General features: G+C 40.6%; 9 protein-coding genes across 9 annotated transcripts; 5 read left to right on the top strand and 4 right to left on the bottom strand.

The window, feature by feature from the left end:
- Window positions 1-303: 303 nt before the first annotated feature.
- COG8 (Golgi transport complex subunit COG8) lies at window positions 304-1,590 on the top strand (the record flags this gene model as incomplete). The annotated part of the gene is made up of 1 exon (XM_018133754.1): window positions 304-1,590. One exon carries the CDS (start codon window positions 304-306, stop codon window positions 1,588-1,590), a length of 1,287 nt encoding a protein of 428 aa, XP_017989083.1.
- Window positions 1,591-1,893: 303 nt separating this feature from the next.
- On the top strand, window positions 1,894-6,447 carry TCB3 (Tcb3p; the record flags this gene model as incomplete). The annotated part of the gene is made up of 1 exon (XM_018133753.1): window positions 1,894-6,447. The coding sequence occupies one exon, from the start codon at window positions 1,894-1,896 to the stop codon at window positions 6,445-6,447; it is 4,554 nt and encodes a 1,517-aa protein (XP_017989084.1).
- A 583-nt stretch (window positions 6,448-7,030) lies between these two features.
- Window positions 7,031-7,870, top strand: RPL6A (60S ribosomal protein eL6; the record flags this gene model as incomplete). Its single annotated transcript, XM_018133752.1, has 2 exons — window positions 7,031-7,045; window positions 7,352-7,870. The coding sequence occupies 2 exons, from the start codon at window positions 7,031-7,033 to the stop codon at window positions 7,868-7,870; spliced, it is 534 nt and encodes a 177-aa protein (XP_017989085.1).
- Window positions 7,871-8,219: 349 nt separating this feature from the next.
- On the top strand, window positions 8,220-9,425 carry FPR3 (peptidylprolyl isomerase FPR3; the record flags this gene model as incomplete). Its single annotated transcript, XM_018133751.1, has 1 exon — window positions 8,220-9,425. The coding sequence occupies one exon, from the start codon at window positions 8,220-8,222 to the stop codon at window positions 9,423-9,425; it is 1,206 nt and encodes a 401-aa protein (XP_017989086.1).
- Window positions 9,426-10,287: 862 nt separating this feature from the next.
- HMG1 (hydroxymethylglutaryl-CoA reductase (NADPH) HMG1) lies at window positions 10,288-13,425 on the top strand (the record flags this gene model as incomplete). The annotated part of the gene is made up of 1 exon (XM_018133750.1): window positions 10,288-13,425. One exon carries the CDS (start codon window positions 10,288-10,290, stop codon window positions 13,423-13,425), a length of 3,138 nt encoding a protein of 1,045 aa, XP_017989087.1.
- A 515-nt stretch (window positions 13,426-13,940) lies between these two features.
- Window positions 13,941-14,472, bottom strand: BET5 (TRAPP subunit BET5; the record flags this gene model as incomplete). Its single annotated transcript, XM_018133749.1, has 2 exons — window positions 13,941-14,377; window positions 14,436-14,472. 2 exons carry the CDS (start codon window positions 14,470-14,472, stop codon window positions 13,941-13,943), a joined length of 474 nt encoding a protein of 157 aa, XP_017989088.1.
- Window positions 14,473-14,788: 316 nt separating this feature from the next.
- Window positions 14,789-15,952, bottom strand: ENT3 (Ent3p; the record flags this gene model as incomplete). Its single annotated transcript, XM_018133748.1, has 1 exon — window positions 14,789-15,952. One exon carries the CDS (start codon window positions 15,950-15,952, stop codon window positions 14,789-14,791), a length of 1,164 nt encoding a protein of 387 aa, XP_017989089.1.
- A 481-nt stretch (window positions 15,953-16,433) lies between these two features.
- CPR3 (peptidylprolyl isomerase CPR3) lies at window positions 16,434-16,991 on the bottom strand (the record flags this gene model as incomplete). Its single annotated transcript, XM_018133747.1, has 1 exon — window positions 16,434-16,991. One exon carries the CDS (start codon window positions 16,989-16,991, stop codon window positions 16,434-16,436), a length of 558 nt encoding a protein of 185 aa, XP_017989090.1.
- A 121-nt stretch (window positions 16,992-17,112) lies between these two features.
- VPS70 (putative zinc metalloprotease) lies at window positions 17,113-19,476 on the bottom strand (the record flags this gene model as incomplete). Its single annotated transcript, XM_018133746.1, has 1 exon — window positions 17,113-19,476. The coding sequence occupies one exon, from the start codon at window positions 19,474-19,476 to the stop codon at window positions 17,113-17,115; it is 2,364 nt and encodes a 787-aa protein (XP_017989091.1).
- Window positions 19,477-19,596: the final 120 nt, after the last annotated feature.

Consider the following 19,596-nt stretch of genomic DNA (forward strand, 5'->3'; position numbering starts at 1 on the left):
GCAAACATTTTAGACTGTATTTCGTGAAACATGACCAGCAGTTCCTAGAACGATATTTAAGGTTAATATCAATAAAGCAGCCTAGGACTTACCGCAGTTATTAAATACGACCAAATGATTCCCTAGAGCCGTCTGAATTTTGTTTCACCGTGACTTATTTATTATTACCCCTTTTCCGTGTATTGTTGGGCATTAGTCCGTGATGACAATTTGTAATAACTTTAACAGGAAAAACGGCTCAAAGATCTTCTACCAGTACCCTTATAAATTGTAAGAAAGTAAAAGATTTCAGTAGCTATTAGAATGGATTCAGTGATTGATGGTATTTTGGATGATACCGATAAATACTGGGATGATGCTAAGCCGTTGATAGAGACTATATTTACCTCTCGAGATAATTATACCGACTATTTCGTATCTCATCCTCTGCCTGGTTCGATAGTTGAGGAAATTGCAGAGACCGATGCAGCCATAGTTGCGCTAGAAAAGCAACTGAAGGACCGTTTGATTGGTGCTAAAAAATCCATTATTGCTGAACTTGCCGAAGGCGATGTTGAGTCGTACTTAAGCAGCATATCAGAAGAGATTGGCGAATTGTGGGAACTGGATAACTCTCGGTCCCAGGTGGACTTGAGCAGTGCTACTGACGAGGAAGATGTCGAGGCGGTTATAGGTGAGATTGAGGCTAGCGGTAGCGACGAACACGGCGCTGCACGAGAAGATGCGTTCCACGAGGCCCTTTCCAGGTTACGAAAACATGAAGAAGAAAATTCGGATGCCAATTTGATGTATGTGCTGCAGAATATTGACAAAATTAGCGAGCTGCTGGAGATCCCTGCGCTCGCCAGCACTTGTATTAAGACTGGTCATTACCAGGAGGCCCTGCTGTGTCACTCCCACGCACTGTCACTGCAGCATAAGTTCCCTAACATCGACTTAATTGCAAGTATTGCATCCGCGGTGCATAACAACATCTCGAAAACCATGTTGCAGGGCCTTGTCAAGCTGCTGGGCACTAATTTGACCATAAACGCCATGAAAAAAGTTATTCAGTATCTATCCTCTATTGAACCACTGCAGGGAAACCCACCAGCCCTGCAGCAGCTGTTTATTTCTATGCGCTACCGTTTCCTCGCCTCAGAAATCAACTCCTACGTGGTCCCTGAGGACGCGTCAGACGCTGTTAACGAGCTCTTGGCAAAAAGAAAGATAGAATGCGTAAGAGAACACTTCTACAGCATCATTGCAGTGTTCAATTCCATGTTTACTCCAGAAACAATTCCTCTACAGATCCCTCTCTTTAACGAGACTAAGTCCCAGAACTCTAAAGAAATCCCAACAAGCTTGCATTTACTACAATTCGTGGAAAACGCCACAGAGTACTTATTAAAACAACTAGCTAAACACAAATCATCTGCTTTTACCGAGTCAGTATGCTTACAGCTGGTATATTGTTCCTTCAGACTTGGTGATATTAACTATAACTTTCACCACCTATTCATGAACAAGTTGCTTGAATCAAAGCTATTCACACAGCAAACACTTGAAGCTGCTATGGCCAAACGGCTCGATCTCGCCGCTAATTACTAATCATACTGTAATACTCCAGCAATAGATTCTATTTCCAGTTATTGCTACATGGCAATCCAAGTAAGCCGTTTGTTAAAAACTTTGCCCCTTTCAAAATTTTAAAGGTATCAAAAAAACCCTTGAACTACGAAAGCAAAGATAAATACGGAAGATAAAGTCCAACCTTTTAGATAGTGATAAGAAACTCCACCAATAAAGAATTCATCTTCTATCGATAATACTTTCCTTTATTAAACCTTTAATTCAAATTATTTGATAATAGATTTATTCAGTTAGCTGATATTAGCTGATAAACCGCTACAAATGGAAAGTACAACTGCAACAGTTGGTAAGGCTACGCAGGCCGTCTATCCATTAAATGTTCAAACTAAAACTAAAGTTCAACATGTTGTGGGTGAGGACTTAGGCGATAAAATCGTTACAGAAAAGGTTGTGCAAGAGGTTGTCGAAATGGAGAATGAGGTACCGCATGAAAGTGCTACCGAACCTCCTAATGCGATTGGTATACCTGTTACATCAACTAATGATTTCAATCCGAAAAGTATGAACGTGGCAACACCAAATGTGGGTGCTCCCCATGAAAAGATTCTCGTTCGCACAGCACAAGAGAATGTCTTGGCAACACCCCGTCATGTGATTGAAAAACGTCATCCATTGACTGCCAATGGAAAGGAAGACGACGTAGATCCCACCCATTATTTTCCTTGGGCCCAAGTGGGGTCATTTGCCGAGAGTGGGAAAGGGTCGCCTATAACTTCTAATACGAAGTTGGTTAAAGCTTACATTAGGGAGCGTCTGTACAATGACTGGTACAATAACGTGGGAAATGTGGCTGGAACCTGTATTTTTTCCTGGTTTATTGCTTACATGGGTTTCGGCTGGTGGGCTTTAATAGGAGTGTTCTTTGTTACTGCCTCTGTGTACCGTGCAACTAGTCGCAGATTCCAGAGGAATGTCAGAGACGACTTGTTGAGAACCACCGTTCACGAAACGCTTGCGGAAAGGTATGAGAGTGTGGAGTGGCTCAATACCCTTTTGTCGAAAATTTGGATTATATATATGCCTGTGATATCGGAGAAGACCAAAGAAACCGCGAATCCTCAATTGGCAGGTGCTGCTCCTGGCTATGGTATAGACACATTGTCACTTGACGAATTTACCCTTGGCACTAAGGCTCCAATGATTGAAAGCATCAGGTCATATCCAAAAAAGAGTGAGAGCTTCACTGAAATGGACTGGAAATTCTCTTTTATGCCAAGCGATGAATCTAACATGACTCCTCATGAGGCCAAACATAAGGTAAAACCAAAGATATCCTTAGGTGTTTCCGTTGGTAAAGGTATAGTTTCTAAATCTCTGCCAGTGCTTGTTGAGGATATTAACGTTGCGGGCAATTTGCGTGTTACATTACACTACGGTGATGTTTTCCCTAATATCAAAACTGTTTCTGTTTCTTTGTTGGAACCACCATTGATTGACTTTGCCTTGAAGCCTGTTGGTGGTGATACTTTGGGTTTAGATATCATGACATTTTTGCCTGGATTAAAGACTTTTGTTAAGACCATGATAGACTCATTTGCACGTCCAATGCTTTATGCACCTAACCACTTCGATATCGATGTAGAAGAAATAATGGCAGCCCAATCAAGTGATGCAATAGGTGTTGTTGCAGTCACTTTGCATTCCGCACAGGGTTTGAAGCCATCTAACTCATTGAACTCGTTCATTGAGTTAACTACAGACAGGCCTGTCACAACTGTTGACGAAGAGGTCCGTACTAAAACACAAAGGAATACTCCTACATGGAGTGAAACAAAATACCTCATGGTGAACTCTTTAGAACAAAAGTTATACTTAAAATGCTTCAATGCCGCTGGCCGTAAAAACAATCTAATTGGCGAAGCTGTGTTTGAGCTAAATGAATTATACCAAAAATCGGAACAAAGAGGCCTCGTTACAGACTTGAAGAACAACGGCAAAACAAAAGGCGCTTTGAAATACGACCTAGTCTGGCACCCAGTAATTGGTAAGGAAAAGAAACCGGATATTCCGAAGATGAGCAAAGATATTTCTTCTTCAGTAGATGAGGATGGAAGTACCGAAGTTGAAAACCAAGACGTTGAGAATTCAGAAGAAGAGGAAGAAAAGAGTAAAAGCCTCGACACTGGTATCTTGAAGTTCACTTTGCACAAGGTGAAATACTTGAACACCGGTAGCTCTGTTACTGGCGTGTTGTCTCCATCAGCAGACTTGTTTATTGACGAAAAGAAGCAAAAATACTATAAAACATTACGTCGGATGAATGAACCAACCTGGGAAGAGTCAATAGAGATCTTTGTTCCATCTCGACGGAATTCTGAAATTAGTTTGAAAATCTATGATGAACATGTAACTGGCAGGGAAATGATCTGCGAATATTCTAGTGTTATAGATCAATTCTTGGAACAAGCGGAAGAAGGAAAGGAGTTCGTTAAGGGTAACCCTCAAGGTGAGATTTATTTTACTGCTGTATGGAAACCTGTCGATGTTCCAGAAGGCGCCTTCGGTGCCTCTAATGCAATGCACGATCCTTTGGGTGTTGCCAGGTTACATATTCGTGATGCACTTGTCTCGGAACCTGGATTCAGTGGTGATATCGATACTTACTTTGTTGTTTCTACCGACAAAACCGTTATTTATAAGTCGAATTACTTTGCCAAGAACCCAGAGCCTATTTTTAACAACGTCATTTACGTTCCTATCACCTCTGATAATCAAATCGTCACAATTGATTTGTATGATTTTCAAAGAATTGGTAAAGATCGTTTTATTGGTGGTTGTCATTTTAAGGCTGGAAATATAATGGCTGGAGATTTTGCAACAGGGAAGTTGCAACCAGCTGGCTCTGACAACAAAATATTGGAATGGAACTTGTGTGATAAGGAAAGGAATGTGACGGCAAATATAGTTAGAACATCTGTTACCTTTATTCCAACAATATCAGTGTTTGCACCAAATGAGATGGAGAAAGTTGCTGAACTTGAAAAGAGGGTTATCGAAAAGGAGAAGAAGTTTGAAGCTGAACAAGAGGCTCTAAGGAAGGAAATGGAAGAGAACCCTGATGAGTATGAAATTGTTGAAATTGATGTAGATGATAAAGAAGCTGCTCTGTTAAACAAAAAGGAGAAAATGTCATTTGAGGAGCTAATTAAGTATAATTCTGGTGTCATAAGTTTTAGAGTAAGCAATGGTAAATTGCACAAGGGTAGCCATTTACAAATATTATGTGATGAGTTTCCCTACCCAGCATTTGTCAGTAACAAGGCTAATAATGGTATGATAGCTGCTGAACATGGCGAATATTTCGTGCGTGATTTGCAACATAGTATTACCTGTTTTAGAGTTACAAGTGTTCCCATTGTGAAGGATTCAGATGATGTTGTTACAGAGATAAATATTCCTACGCTACGTCTATTGACTCAGAGTTATAATGAACCATTCACAGTTGGGCTAAAAGGTTCAGCTGTGGATGTTGAAATGATATACTCTCCTACAACCATCACTCTACCATTATCTGAAACTATAGTGGACACTGGTGTGATGGAAATAGAGGTTGTTTCAGCTGCGAACTTACCATCGCATGATAGAAACGGTCTATCCGATCCATTTGCAGTTATTAAGTTAGATGGTGCCAAGCTATTTACCACAGAAACAATTAAAAAGACCTTATCACCCAGTTGGAATGCGAAAACAACTATTCCAATTCCTTCAAGAGCTAGAAATAAATTGGTCATTGAGGTGTATGATTGGGATAGAGCTGGTTCTAACACTTTACTCTGCTCAACCGTATTATCACTGACTGCTCTGTCTATTAATGAGCCACAGTCTTTTACCCTAGATTTGACTCCACAGGGTATGGTTAACGTTAGAACGCTATTCAAGCCTGAGTATATCAGACCTGCCGTTAATGTTGCAGAGGGTAGTCTTGTTTCTATGCCATTCAAAGCCGTAGGCACAGTCGCAAACTTTGGTATTGGTGTCGCTGGCGCTGGTGTCGGCGTAGCAACAGGGGCCGCTGGAACTGTTGCAGATTTGGGTATTGGCGGCATCCAGAAGGGTGGTCGCTTGTTAAAAGGTATTGGAGGTTTTAATAATAAGCATTCAAAGGGTAGTAGTGTCGATGGCAGTGAACAGCCTGATTTGCCAAAAATTAAGGTTGAATCGCATGACAATGAACCACCTAACGCGGTTCCAAAGCTTAGCGTTGCACCATCTTCTCCTGTAAATCATCACAATCGCCGACTATCGCAGGCTATTAACTCTCAAGTAGAAAGTGATGATCATAGAGCCCCTGGTGCTACTTCAAATAATTCTGACGTGCTATATGAGTTGTCCAGTGTTGATGGTCCACCAGGACCTATTCCAAGAAACAGGGCATTTTCTCGTACAAGTAGCTTCAGTCGCGGTGTGCCTGCACATGCCAATATCCGTGGAAGTTTGACACTAATTGCGGCTGAAAACCTAGGAAAGTCAGTTCAAATTAGAATATCACTAGTAAGAGAAGGAAAGTTAAAACATGTCTACAGGACAGAGAAGCAGAAAGCAGACGCCAACGGTACTTGTTTTTTTAACGAAACATGTGAGTTCCGTGCTCCTCCAGAGGCAAATCTAATATTTAGCGCTGTTTCACACCACACTTTTAGCAAGGACACTAAACTTGGTGTGGCCCAAGTGAATCTAGCAGATCCTCAGTTGAGACAAGATGGTCAAATTCTCATAAAACTGGGCACCGGGCATATAATATTTAAACTACAGTATGATGGAGGACTTCCACCTGTTCCAGCTTTACCAGCTGAATTACAACAAACTTTAAAATAACTTAAAACACAGTGTATGTTACAATAACACTAGCAGATTAGGAAATAGCTTATCTATATTGAGTTGATTGGGTAAAAACATTACAGTCAGCAAAGCATCTATATTGTCAGAAAGCATATTATTATATTTTAACATACAGTATTCTATCGTTCCTGTGTAGCTTACAAATTACCAGGGTAAGTAATCACTTGACTCCACGTTGTTTACGGGCTTCGGCTTTTTACCTTTGATTGTGTGACTACCATCCGTACATTTTTATATTTAGTTGTTCGTGTATGGGTGTAGAATTTTGGCCGAATCTGATAAAGGCCGCGGGCAGCCGCGCTCGGGATCCCGTCTCCCGTGCGCCACCCGGACTACCTTCCTAGGCTAGGCGGAGCCCGCCTGGTGGAGCTAGTACCTTCGCGCACACTGGTGGAGTAGGCAGCGCACCGCAAACTTAGTAGGTATCGCAACGGTGCGCTGCTCGTTCGCTTCCTCTGCGCATAGTACATACCATCTTTTGAACAAAAAGATCTTTATAAACATTAAGTGCAGGAACTGCTAATTGAAGGACCTTCATAAACAAGTTAAGCATCCAAAAATGAGTGCCCAATCAGTATGTTAACAGGTGAATTAAAAGACTACTACAAGCGTTACGATTAATGGTGAATTTTTATTATTCAGATGATCAGTTATGCGAAATCCAGTACAAGGCTGTCCGTGGTGAACTAGTGCATACCGACTCAAGTACGGAATAGAAACGATTTCCAATGGTCCAATACGTTGGAAAAGGAACAGAATTAACAGCGGTTGTTTCCCCTTTAATTGTGACGTTTTACCAACAACCGTGTCACCAGATATTCTCATCTCTAGTAACGCTTTAGAAAACTCCTACATTGCAGCTTACTAACTAATTTTACAGGCTCCAAAGTGGTATCCATCCGAAGACGTCTCTGCTCCAAAGCAATCTAGAAAGACTGCCAGACCACAAAAGTTGCGTGCTTCATTGGTCCCAGGTACCGTTTTGATCTTGTTGGCTGGTCGTTTCAGAGGTAAGAGAGTTGTCTACTTGAAGCAATTGGAAGACAACACCCTATTGGTTACTGGTCCATTCAAGGCTAATGGTGTTCCATTGAGAAGAGTTAACTCTAGATACGTTATCGCTACCTCCACCAGAATCTCTTTGGAAGGTGTTAACGTTGAAAAGTTCAACGTTGGTTACTTCGCTAGAGAAAAGGTTACCAGAAAGCAAAAGGCTGAAGCTGACTTCTTCAGTGAAGATCAACCAAAGAAGGAAGTTAAGGCTGAACGTATTGAAGACCAAAACGCTGTCGACAAGGCTTTGTTGGCTCAAATTAAGAAGACCCCATTGTTGAAGCAATACTTGGCTGCTTCTTTCTCCTTGAAGAACGGTGAAAAGCCACACTTGTTGAAGTTTTAAGTTAGATAACGATTGTTAAGTGCTCTTGTTTCTACAGAAGTTTTTTTAGTATAGGGCTTTGCCTCTAAAAGTGTATACAAATCTAATAACACACGCGTCAAGTTTAACGCATTACATCTGAAGTATTCTATGATCACCCCACATGGGCTATTTAAGACCGAAGACTACCTGTCACATTTCGTAAAGCTGGTCGCATGATCTCTATGCTTGCTTTTTCGAGAAGACCTAATTTCTTTTTTGACGAAAATTTTCAGGCATCGCTATATAACTGAGATGAGCTTAGCCAGTGCATACCAGAACTACATAGTTAAAAGAAGTGCATTATTATAGTTCATTAAAACATTTAACCATGTCTGACCTATTGCCAATGGCTACTTACAGCCTAAATGTTGAACCATACACCCCAACCCCTGCTATTGATGTTGCAACCCCAGTTACCGTGCGTATCACTTTGGTTGCTATAGACCCAGAATCAATGGACGATGAAAAGAAACCATCTACCTTGAGAATTATCAGAAGAAACCCAAACTTTGATGATGAGGATGACGACATTCTAGGTGACTACAACGAAGAGGAGCTAGAGCACTCCGACGAGGAAGACGAGGACGAAGAAGAGGAAGAGGAAGCTGACGCTAAGGATGAAGACGATGACGAAGGTGAAGATGAAGACGATGACGACGAAGACGAAGACGAAGACGAAGACGAAGACGATGATGAATTTGAAGAGTTTGTTCTTGCTACTTTGTCCCCAGAGTCCCAATACCAACAGACCTTGGACTTGGTTATCTCCCCTGAAGAAGAAGTCCAGTTTGTTGTCACTGGATCATACCGTGTCTCTTTGTCAGGTAACTACGTTAAGCACCCATTTGACGACCCAGAGCTTTACGACGACGAGGAAGATGACGAGGACTACTATGACGAAGAGGACTCCGAGGTTGACGAAGAGGACTTGTTGGACGTCGAAGAGGCTAGCGATGTAGAAGCCAAGATTGAAGAACTAGTCGAAAAGGACACCGCTAAGAAGGAAAAGAGAAAGCTCGCAGCCTCTGCCGAAGAATCCAAGTCTAAGAAGGCCAAGAAAGAGCCAGTCGAACAACCAAAGAAGGAGAAGAAAGACAAGAAGAAGCAAAAGAAAGAAGACTCCACCGAAAAGAAGGTCGAGTTCAAGAAGGACCTAGAAGAGGGCCCATCAAAAAAGAAGGAAACAAAGGGAAAGCCAAAGACCAGCGTTTTGGAAGGCGGAATCGTCATTGAAGACCGTGTTACCGGTTCAGGTAAAGCCGCTAAGAAGGGCTCTAAGGTCGGCATGAGATACATTGGTAAGTTGAAGAACGGCAAGGTCTTCGACAAGAACACCAGCGGTAAGCCATTTGTCTTCAAGTTGGGTCACGGTGAAGTCATTAAGGGATGGGATATCGGTGTTGCCGGTATGTCCGTCGGTGGTGAGCGTAGAATTGTCATTCCAGCTGCCTACGCCTACGGTAATCAAGCATTGCCAGGTATTCCAGCAAACTCCGAATTGACCTTTGACGTCAAATTGGTTTCAATGAAATAGATATGAGGACTAAATGTCTCTGTACACTACTTGATATGTATGAACAATAAGCTGCTACAGCTAATAGTTTTTTTTCTTCGTTAGTAGATCTACTAACTGCGGTACAGAAGTAGCCTTTTCTTAATTCAGATTCAGTAAGGGGTATTTTCTGTACTTTTTATATATTATATAGTCTTTAAGAGAAAACAAACACTTCATACAACAACAAAACACCTCTAAAAAAACAACGCAAATAAAAACCAAAGTTCCAGCTAGAGAACCTGCCCGGCTCCACTACTGCCCATATCCCAAGAACCGAATTTCTAAGATACTACTAATACCTTCGTTAAGCCGAGCGCCTGTTTCATCAATTAGCCGCCAAAGTCTTAAGTTCGCGATTCGCGGGTTAAGAACACAAAGACACCGCATAAACCGCTATAGGGGTCCTATTAAGCATTACTGGTACCTTTGAGTTGCCAAAGCGCGAAAGCTGCTATCTTTTCTATTTACTATCCTTTGTTTGTCTTGGTGCTCCGCTCTTTATTCTTCGGGCCTTCAGATAACAGGACATATCATTTCTCACGAGAAAGTCGTATAGTTGGTATTTTCTATTGGAAGGAAACGGTAAAAACTTAACTACGCTGAGATACTCAAGCTGTCAATTACCATACCTGACCGAAAAAATACTAAAAATTTTAAGTTCGTGTTCGATATATGCGATATTGACAGAAGACTTTAAGGCAACCTCAGGATTTTTATTAACTACAAGAACTACCGGTTCTGCCTTTCCACTTTTTGCATATAGATTAAGTCAAGAGATATCGTAACTTCGACTTTGCAGGTTCATCGTGTTGGCGGATAACATATCTATACGACGGTAACAATGCCACTACTATTCAAACAGATGAGGCATGTTGCCAAACCGTTTGCGCTTATTTCTAGCCTGTCGGCTAAACATCCTATTCATGTGTTAATGATTACTTTACTGGTTGCGTCAGTTGCTTATCTGTCCGTTATCGCGCAGTATTTTAAAGGCTGGAAAGTAGATTCCACCAGCGTGTTTACGCAAGCTGGGAGCATGGACTCTTACTTGGACGACTGCGTACATTACCTTCATAATGATTCGACTTCCAGCTGGTCGTTGATTACTCAGGAAGATCTGCACAACATGTCGGGTATCAGCCACTATTATCTATTGGAAATTGAATTTGCTTCGAGAGATCCTACGCATACCTTGCCTACGATAGACTCGGCTATCATGAGTGAATCTCGGACGCAGTATTTATTACAGTCTTCGCCTGCACTACCACCGGTTGTACAATCCGAGAACACTATTTGGAAACTGAGAGCTCATAGACATAAAATCTATGATGTTAAAGAGTATCTTCTAACACTGTATGCTGATTTCAATGCCAGAATTTCAAACGCAGAGCCTTTTGATGTCCTAATTATTGGTACTGCATATATCGGTATGTTTTATACTATCGTTGGACTGTTTTTTGCCATGAGGAAGGTTGGGTCTAGATTTTGGATTGGGTTATCAGCCTTATTCAACTCTGTTTTTGCCTTTGTTTTTGCTTTGTATACATGCCAATGCGTTTTGAACAGATATGTCTCGTTGTTAAGTTTGATTGAAGGAATTCCATTTGTTGTTGTAGTTGTTGGATTTCGTCATAAGATTAAGCTGGCTTCTCATGTTGTCAACAGGTTTAAAAGCTTTGGCGTTTCTAAAAGAATGAATGCTGCTGATATTGTATATGAAAGTGTTTGTGCTGAAGGTGGTCGTCTAATTCAAGATCACTTTTTGTGCATCACAGCATTTGCTGGTTACTCACTATATGCATCTTCCTTGGAAGTTTTGTCTAATTTCTGCATTCTTTCTTCTTTGATATTGGCATATGATCTGTTATTGACATGTACTTTCTTTGCTGCTGTTTTGTCCTTGAAGCTTGAGATTAATTTAATCCATAGGTCTACCGTGATCAAACAAGCATTAGAGGAAGATGGTGTTTTCAAACCTACCGCTGACATTATTTCTGTTGCAGAAATCAATTCTGAATTGCCTTTGATTAATTCCAACACTAATATAATGCTATTAAAGCTTTCTATTGTCTTGGGATTTATTGGAGTTAATTTTTATAATTTCGGTACCAGATGGACTTATGAGACGTTTTCAAATCTATATGCTAAAAAGTTTGACTATGTCGTTCCAAATTTCGTTGATACTTATATTACAGGTGAAACTATAATCTCTATTCCCCCAATTCAATACTATGAGCCAATGAAGGTATATTTTCAAGTTGAAGATACTGTTCTGTCTGCTTTGTACTACATTAGCATCGCTATCAGAGACAGGTTTATCAGTAAACTTGTTTTATTTGCATTGGCTATTAGTGCGTCGATAAACATTTACTTGTTAAACATGACCAGAATGCATACTGAATTTACTTCCAATGAGTTGGTTAAAAAGAAAAAAACCAAGAGGGTTTCTGTTAGCGGTAGTTCGAATGCTAGCATTGCTCCTGCTTCACAAAATCCATGTTCTAAATCTTCAACTTCTTCTCAAACAAAGTTTTTGGAACCTGCAGTTTCCGTATCACAAATTACTTCAGATGACGAATCCGAAGCAGAATATGACAATGGACCATTACGTCCTCTAGAAGTGTTGACTGAAATAATGAAAGAAGGTGGTGTTAAGACATTAAAAAACAGTGAGGTCGTTTCATTGGTTATTAATAGCAAATTGCCTCTTTATGCCCTGGAAAAACAATTGGAGGATACTACTAGAGCTGTTGTGATTCGTCGTAAGGCGCTCGCTAAACTAGCCGACGCTCCAGTATTGGAAACCGACCGTCTACCATACAAGTACTATGACTATGACCGTGTATTTGGTGCTTGTTGTGAAAACGTTATCGGCTACATGCCTTTACCTGTTGGTGTTATTGGTCCCTTGGTCATTGACGGCGTTCCTTACCATATTCCTATGGCCACCACTGAAGGTTGTCTAGTAGCATCTGCTATGAGAGGTTGTAAGGCAATTAATGCTGGTGGTGGTGTCACGACAGTTTTGACAAAAGACGGTATGACCAGAGGACCCTGTGTCCGTTTCCCATCTCTAGCTAGAGCTGGGGCTTGTAAACTTTGGTTAGATTCAGAAGAAGGACAAGCTAAAATCAAGAAAGTGTTCAATTCTACTTCACGTTTTGCGCTTTTACAACATATTCAAACTGCCTTGGCAGGTGACTTGTTGTTTATTCGTTTCAGAACCACTACTGGTGATGCTATGGGTATGAATATGATTTCCAAAGGTGTCGAATATTCTCTGAAACAAATGGTAGACGAATTTGGATGGTATGATATGGAAGTTGTCGCTGTTTCTGGTAACTACTGTACTGATAAAAAACCAGCAGCAATTAACTGGATTGAGGGGCGCGGTAAGAGTGTTGTGGCAGAAGCAACTATCCCAGCTGATGTTGCTAAGAAGGTCTTGAAAAGTGATGTGGCGGCATTAGTCGATGTGAACATTTCAAAGAATTTGATTGGTTCCGCAATGGCCGGATCAGTTGGTGGTTTCAATGCCCACGCATCTAATTTGTTAACCGCTGTCTACTTAGCTTTAGGTCAAGATCCTGCACAAAATGTTGAAAGTTCAAACTGTCTGACATTAATGAAGGAGGTTGGTGGTGATTTGAGAATTTCTGTAACAATGCCTTCTATAGAGGTTGGTACCATTGGTGGAGGTACTATATTGGAACCACAAAGTGCAATGTTAGATTTATTAGGTATCCGTGGTCCTCATCCAACTGAACCAGGTAACAACGCCCGTCAATTGGCGAAGATTGTTGCGAGCGCAGTTATGGCAGGTGAGTTGTCATTATGTTCCGCATTGGCAGCTGGCCACTTAGTCCAGAGCCACATGATTCATAATCGTAAAGCTACTCCTGTTGTGACTACCAATAATACCGTTAAGCAAGAAGACCTACAGCGACTAAAAGAAGGTGCTGTTACTTGCATAAAATGAACGAAGCAGATTATACAATGAAAAAATAATACCAGTTGCCGAAGGAGGCCTAATACTAAAGAAAGGTGTTTTTATTTAAAAAAGCGGTTCTAGTAGTATTTGTCATATGCATTTAGTGTGCTTTTACATATCCATCCATATCTATATTAATAATATTTTACTCATCAAAACGCGACTATTGCAGCGTAAAGTAGAGCTGTGTTCCTGTATCAATGTGTAGCACTAGTAATATTATAATTCTGCTGATTGGATGCTGTGTAAATGTATTAATACCCTGTCTCTAAGTGCCTTGATATGGTTCTGAAAGGAAGATTGTAGTTGAGCTACTTCAAAATGCAACGCGAAGATAGTTTATTATTGGTATTTAAAACACCATGAATTAATTTATGCATAATTAAAGGTATCTGCCTCTCCTATTACTTGCAAATATGTTATTCGCTATAAAAGGGCAATATTTTGCAATCCATCTATGCAATAGTAGGCTTCAATCCACCAAAAGGTAACAGCTAACACCTTTATTGATTAACCATCGGCCCAAGCACATCTTGGACTGCCTTAATGAAATTCCTGTTATTAATTTTCCGGAAACCTTGGCCCCTTTTCTCACTATCATTCTCAGCATAGTCTATTGGTGATAACATATTCCTTGCCACGTACTTCACATAAATCTCACTGTAAATATACTGCAGTAATTGGGATAGATCTTGCTGCTTTAAGTCACTAAATAGCACAAATGAAAGTCCTGTGATCGTCGATAGTAAATGTATTCTATATTTTCCAGTAGCTATAGTTCTCACTGTATTAGACTTGGAAGACATTCTTCTTGACATAGACTGCAATGAAAATATCATACCATAGATTAGTTTTGCAGTGTCCTCATTTTGTTTAGAGTTCGTGATTCCACTAGAACTATCCGCTGGTATCGTCCATTCTCTATCAAAGATACAGTTACCTTTATGATGTTAGTACTGTAAGATGGTGGCCTGATTCGTTAACTAAATTGCACATACAATGTCTATCGAATATCCAAAACGAGTAAATTGCCATTTGCAACTAGCTTAGATTATTTTTCGTTAACTTTAACGCGGCTATAGATTTGTACTCGGTGAATACTTATAAAAGGCGGAAATGTAAGGTAGAAAGCCGTTAACCACTAAACGCTAGATTCATTAAAGACAATGAACAAACATAAACTTTTAAGTTAGATATAAGATCCAGTCCATCCATATTACTATTTGCATCTAATTTATATATATTTATCAGAACTTATATATATAAATATGTTGTGCTTTGGTGATAGTATGAACCATGCGCATGTACTTTAAAACTTACTAAACAGTCACTCAAGTTGCTCGTTAAGTTTTTAAAAGCTTAACAAGTCCACTTCATTTAGATTTGTAGAATTGTTAGCTTTTTTACTATTGGTATTGGCCTGCTGAGCAATAGGCGCACTTGGGGCGGAAGTCAGTTCACCAAAAATATCATCCGTGTCTTCGTTAATGTCTAATTTAGATGGCATACTAAGATTTGAAGTACTCTTTTGTGGGGACATAGAACTTCTGGATGAGCCCTTCTTGGCTGTACCCAATAATACGCTGAAGGGATCATTCTTATCAATGGAAATTGAGGTAGTAGACTTTGGAGGAGTGGGACGTGGCTGATAACGTTGAAAGTTCAAATCTTGCAGTAAGTCGGTAGTGTTTTGAGAAGAAGAGCGCTGTGAGTCAGTTAGAGATTCAACAGTTCTGTTCTTATATGAGGCCGTAACTGGGGGAGCACTTTGGAACTCTGAAAATTCGTCTTCTTCTTCTTCTTCTTCTTCTTCTTGGGGAACATTGGGCTCATAGTGCCCATCGCTCCACCGAGATGAATCCCTCGCGTGAAGACTATGGTTGTTCTGGTTCTCATCGTCACTGTCATAATCAGCACTAATTGATATACCATACGAAGTGGACCGCGTAAAGCCAGCAGCCGGGTTAACTGAACTCCCAGGAATATAAGATGGAATGCCGCCTGCAACACCTCGGAACTTACCGGAGTTTGCCCTAGCCTTTTTACGCTCAGCTCTAATTTGAGAGTCATCGCGAAGTAGTTTTATTAAAGACTGAGCCCTGTTTCTAACATTTATACCTTGATCCCGACCTTGGGAATCAATATAATGAAACGATTCTAACATTCTGATCAAATTTAAATTTGACCTAACCTCATCTATAAATCGTTCAGAACCATTTTTTATTAAATAGTCCAATAATTGTAGTGACTTGTATATTTGTCTCCATTCACTTGCGGACTTCTCCACGAACCTCTTAAATACCATCCCTAAAATTTCCTCACGCTCTCTGGCGTTATAAGTACCTTGAGCAATCATTGCCATCAAACTCGATGAAGCTCCCCAGGGTTCATTATTGGTTGCTTCGCGGACCTTGGCTTCCATTTCGGTAAAGTTGAACACCACATTTTGAGCCTTTCTGAAGTACTTTTTGGCATCATATAGGGAAAGTTTGCTTAATGAATCTTCTAGGGACATTATAACCTTCCGAACCGCTAACTACAGGCAGTTATTGTTGTGAATTGTGGTTTGAAATTAAAATGTGTAGCACATGGCCTTCGCCTTCCGATTATTGAAAGTCATCATCCTATTATCACGAAAGTAGGGTAACCCAAATGTTTAAAGGTAGTTAGGCAACTTCAAAGACCGTTCAGTGTCCCATATTAGCAGTTTATGAGGTTTATTATGTCCTGCAGTATCTCCTAGCATCCAAAGAACGTTTACATGGCCTTTTAAGACCTTTTTTGTGGTAAATTCGTATTTACCCTTAAACAAGTAGTCGCAGAGTGACGAAACTATTGCCTAACTTAACAATGAAGTAGAAAAGAGTGCTATTAGATGGTCTGTAGCTATTGCAACAACTGCATATCTAAATTCTCATAATATAATGGACTAGAACACATAATTTAGCTTAATTTTATTTACAAGTCAGTGTCACTGGTCAAACGAGCATATAAATTTAATCTTTGACGACACCGGCATCTACAATGGTGATATTAGCCTTTGGTGACCCATTCATACTGCCGTAACCCTCAATCTTCTTGACAAGATCCATACCTTTAGTAACTTCACCAAAAACGACGTGTTTGCCGTCCAACCAAGGGCATGGAACGTTGGTGATAAAGAATTGGGAACCGTTACTGTTAGGACCGGAGTTAGCCATGGATAGAAGACCAGCACGGTCGTGCTTCTTGACAAAGTTTTCATCTGAAAACTTGGAACCGTAAATTGACTTTCCTCCATAACCGTTGGCATGGTCGGTGTCACCACCTTGGATCATGAAGTTTGGAATGATTCTGTGAAATTTGGTACCCGCATAACCCCAGCCTTTTTCACCGGTACATAAAGCTCTGAAGTTCTCGGCTGTCTTTGGCACAACTTCATCGTACAATTCGAATTCGATTCTACCAGCCTTGGCATCATTAATAGCTGTGTCGAAGAACACTTTGGTGCCCAAACTCAAGTTTGAGGTGGAAAATAAACGTCTAAATGGGGCTTTGGTAGTTGCGACAAACATCTTTAAGACAATATTGAATTTATAGGATGACAAATGTTTAGGTTATGAGTTTGTAGAAGCAAACATTAAATTTTTCAGTTTCTTAAAAAATCTTACATTATCTACACACAGTGTATTAGTTTTACACAGTAAGCAACGAAATCATCCTATCTATATCAGTGGATAGTATCCTTAGCCACTTAATAGTCTCTTGGATGTCCTTTGCTAGGAGCGCTTCATGTAGGCCTGGTAGAATATCTCCTATACATCCCACTTGCTTATTCGGTGCAAACACTGAATGTTTCATCCATGGCCTGCCAGTAAGCCCGACTTGGTGCAAGAATATCCTATCAATGAGCTGCATTTTCTTATTCGTCGTAAGTAGCTTCATGTAAATTTTGATCTTCTTATAAAACTTCCACCATGGATAATCCAGAACGCTATCCTTCTTTAAACTTCTCGTAAACTTGTCAAACGACTTGCTTGTGGAAAATGCAGCTAGTTCTAACTGATCCATGAGAGCGTCCAGCAAGGGGTCTGTATCCTCATTATTGGGGAAAGTGTCCTTTGTCATTTCGTAGAGTTCTGCATATCGCTTCCATATCAGTTCCATATAACTAGCAGTCTCGAATGGCAGAGATTCATTTTCAACTAGAATTAAAGCTGATATCCCCGCAAAGGTTGCTAGTGTGTTGTGCAACTCGTAGTTTGGGTCTAAGAACTTCTCTAGCCAGTGCTGTGAGTCATAGATAGAGTGACGTTGGTATATGGCATCGAATTTGCCATCAGATGCGAACTTGAAATCCGCTGAAGGAACCCCCAGGTGATGTTGGAAAACAGTCAATGATGGAGAGGAGTCCGGTCCCCCTATTATTAGATTTGATTGTTGTTTCCAGTGGTCGTATAAAGTATAACCAGCTTTGCCATTATAGAGCGTGTATTTGGCGGCTTCAAGGAATAGACTGCGCAACAACGGATGTGAATTACACTTGAATAGGTTTCCCGATATCGCCGAATCTAGATTAAAGTATACCAATGCCTTTTGGTCAAGTTCTGCTTTGTTTTCTACCCCATATGCTGTAGATCCCAGCATTCCCTGTGCCTCGCCATCCCAGCTAACAAGTTTAATTGTTCTCAAGGGCTTCCAACCTTTTTTACGTAGAGCACTGAGGCCCTTTGCAATATGAAGAAGAATTGCACTCCCACTGCCAGCGTGGGCTGCTCCACCCGTTCCCCAAGAGTCTCGGTGGCTACCAATTATCACCTCACTGTCCTTGAATATCCCCGGTATTTCGACACTCACGTCAACAATCTTCTTCGCGTCGTACTTTTGTTTATTCACTACATGCACGTGCACGTTGCTATCCGATGGCCCTGTATAGTATTCAAAACCCTTGACGCTTCCTCCTCGGCCAATCTTAGTGCCCTTATTATTCAGCTTTTCAAGGATGGGAGTTATTTCCTTCTCACTCAATGGTACTGAAGGGATTGTCGGTATCCTACCGTCTGGCAGCAGTCTATCAGTATCTGGGCGCTTTGGTATATAGCCGGGGGTCGTGGGATCTCCGGGTATCTCGCTCAAATAAAGAACTGAATCCCTTTGAATGCTACTTTCATGCCTTGCTGGCCCATCAGGATAGCTTTCGTACCCATGGGCTTCTGTAACCCTACCGTCATCATATGAGTCTGTGTAGACTATAACCGCTATCGCGCCGTACGTCTCCGCATTTCTCACTTTTAATCCAGTATGTAGGTTACCATACCTTAAAATGTGTATCTTGTTCTCAATATCAATGCCATTGTCCTGCATAAACTTATAATCTTCGATCGTACCATAGTTGCAGAATACATATCTTGAACTAACATTTCCATCTGCCGAATACCCGTGAAATGCTGGAAAGCCCTCTGGATTGTCACTGGATGGATCTTCTATCAATTTCTCTTCCATCATACTAGCATTATAGGTCAATTTTCCATTCTCCCAAAGTGTGACACTTGTTAATACAGGAGTGTTTACCCATGGGTAATACGCTTGGCGTAAGGGATTGAACCCTAGTGAAGTGAGCTCATCAATTGTATACCGCAACGAATTCTGATCACCTGCCCATACCCTAGTGCTACTATAATTACCCAAGTGTTCCTTGATCTTATTATCATCCAATAATGTTGATATGTAAATTCTATAAGCCTCATCTTTTGTTAGCTTGCTCAAATGGAATCGCCTAAAATCCCGTGACAAAGACGTCCTAGGTAAAAATACCAATATAAATGTGGAGTAAATGATCACACTAGCAAGCACTATTAGGAAAAACTGAGTTTTGTGCTTTTTTACCGTCTCATATGAGCTTTTTATACTGTTAATTGTATTACTTCTCCCTCTTGCTATGAATGACTCGGAGTTTCCTCTAGCTCTTGTACCGTAGCCCACAAGCAAATCAGATGATGTTACATTATCACCATACCTTAGCAATGCAGCATTCTCATCTAAACCATTTTCAGGCCTCATAATTGTTTTTATTCCGCCCACACTTAATTTAAAATCTTCGGTAAAGGTCGATGAGTAGGAATTAAGGTATTTTTTCTATCCAGGTATAAATAAAAGATGTCGGCGCCAGCTTTAAAACGT

Source organism: Eremothecium sinecaudum, chromosome VII, assembly GCF_001548555.1.
Source record: "Eremothecium sinecaudum strain ATCC 58844 chromosome VII, complete sequence".
In the NCBI taxonomy this organism is placed as follows: domain Eukaryota; kingdom Fungi; phylum Ascomycota; class Saccharomycetes; order Saccharomycetales; family Saccharomycetaceae; genus Eremothecium; species Eremothecium sinecaudum.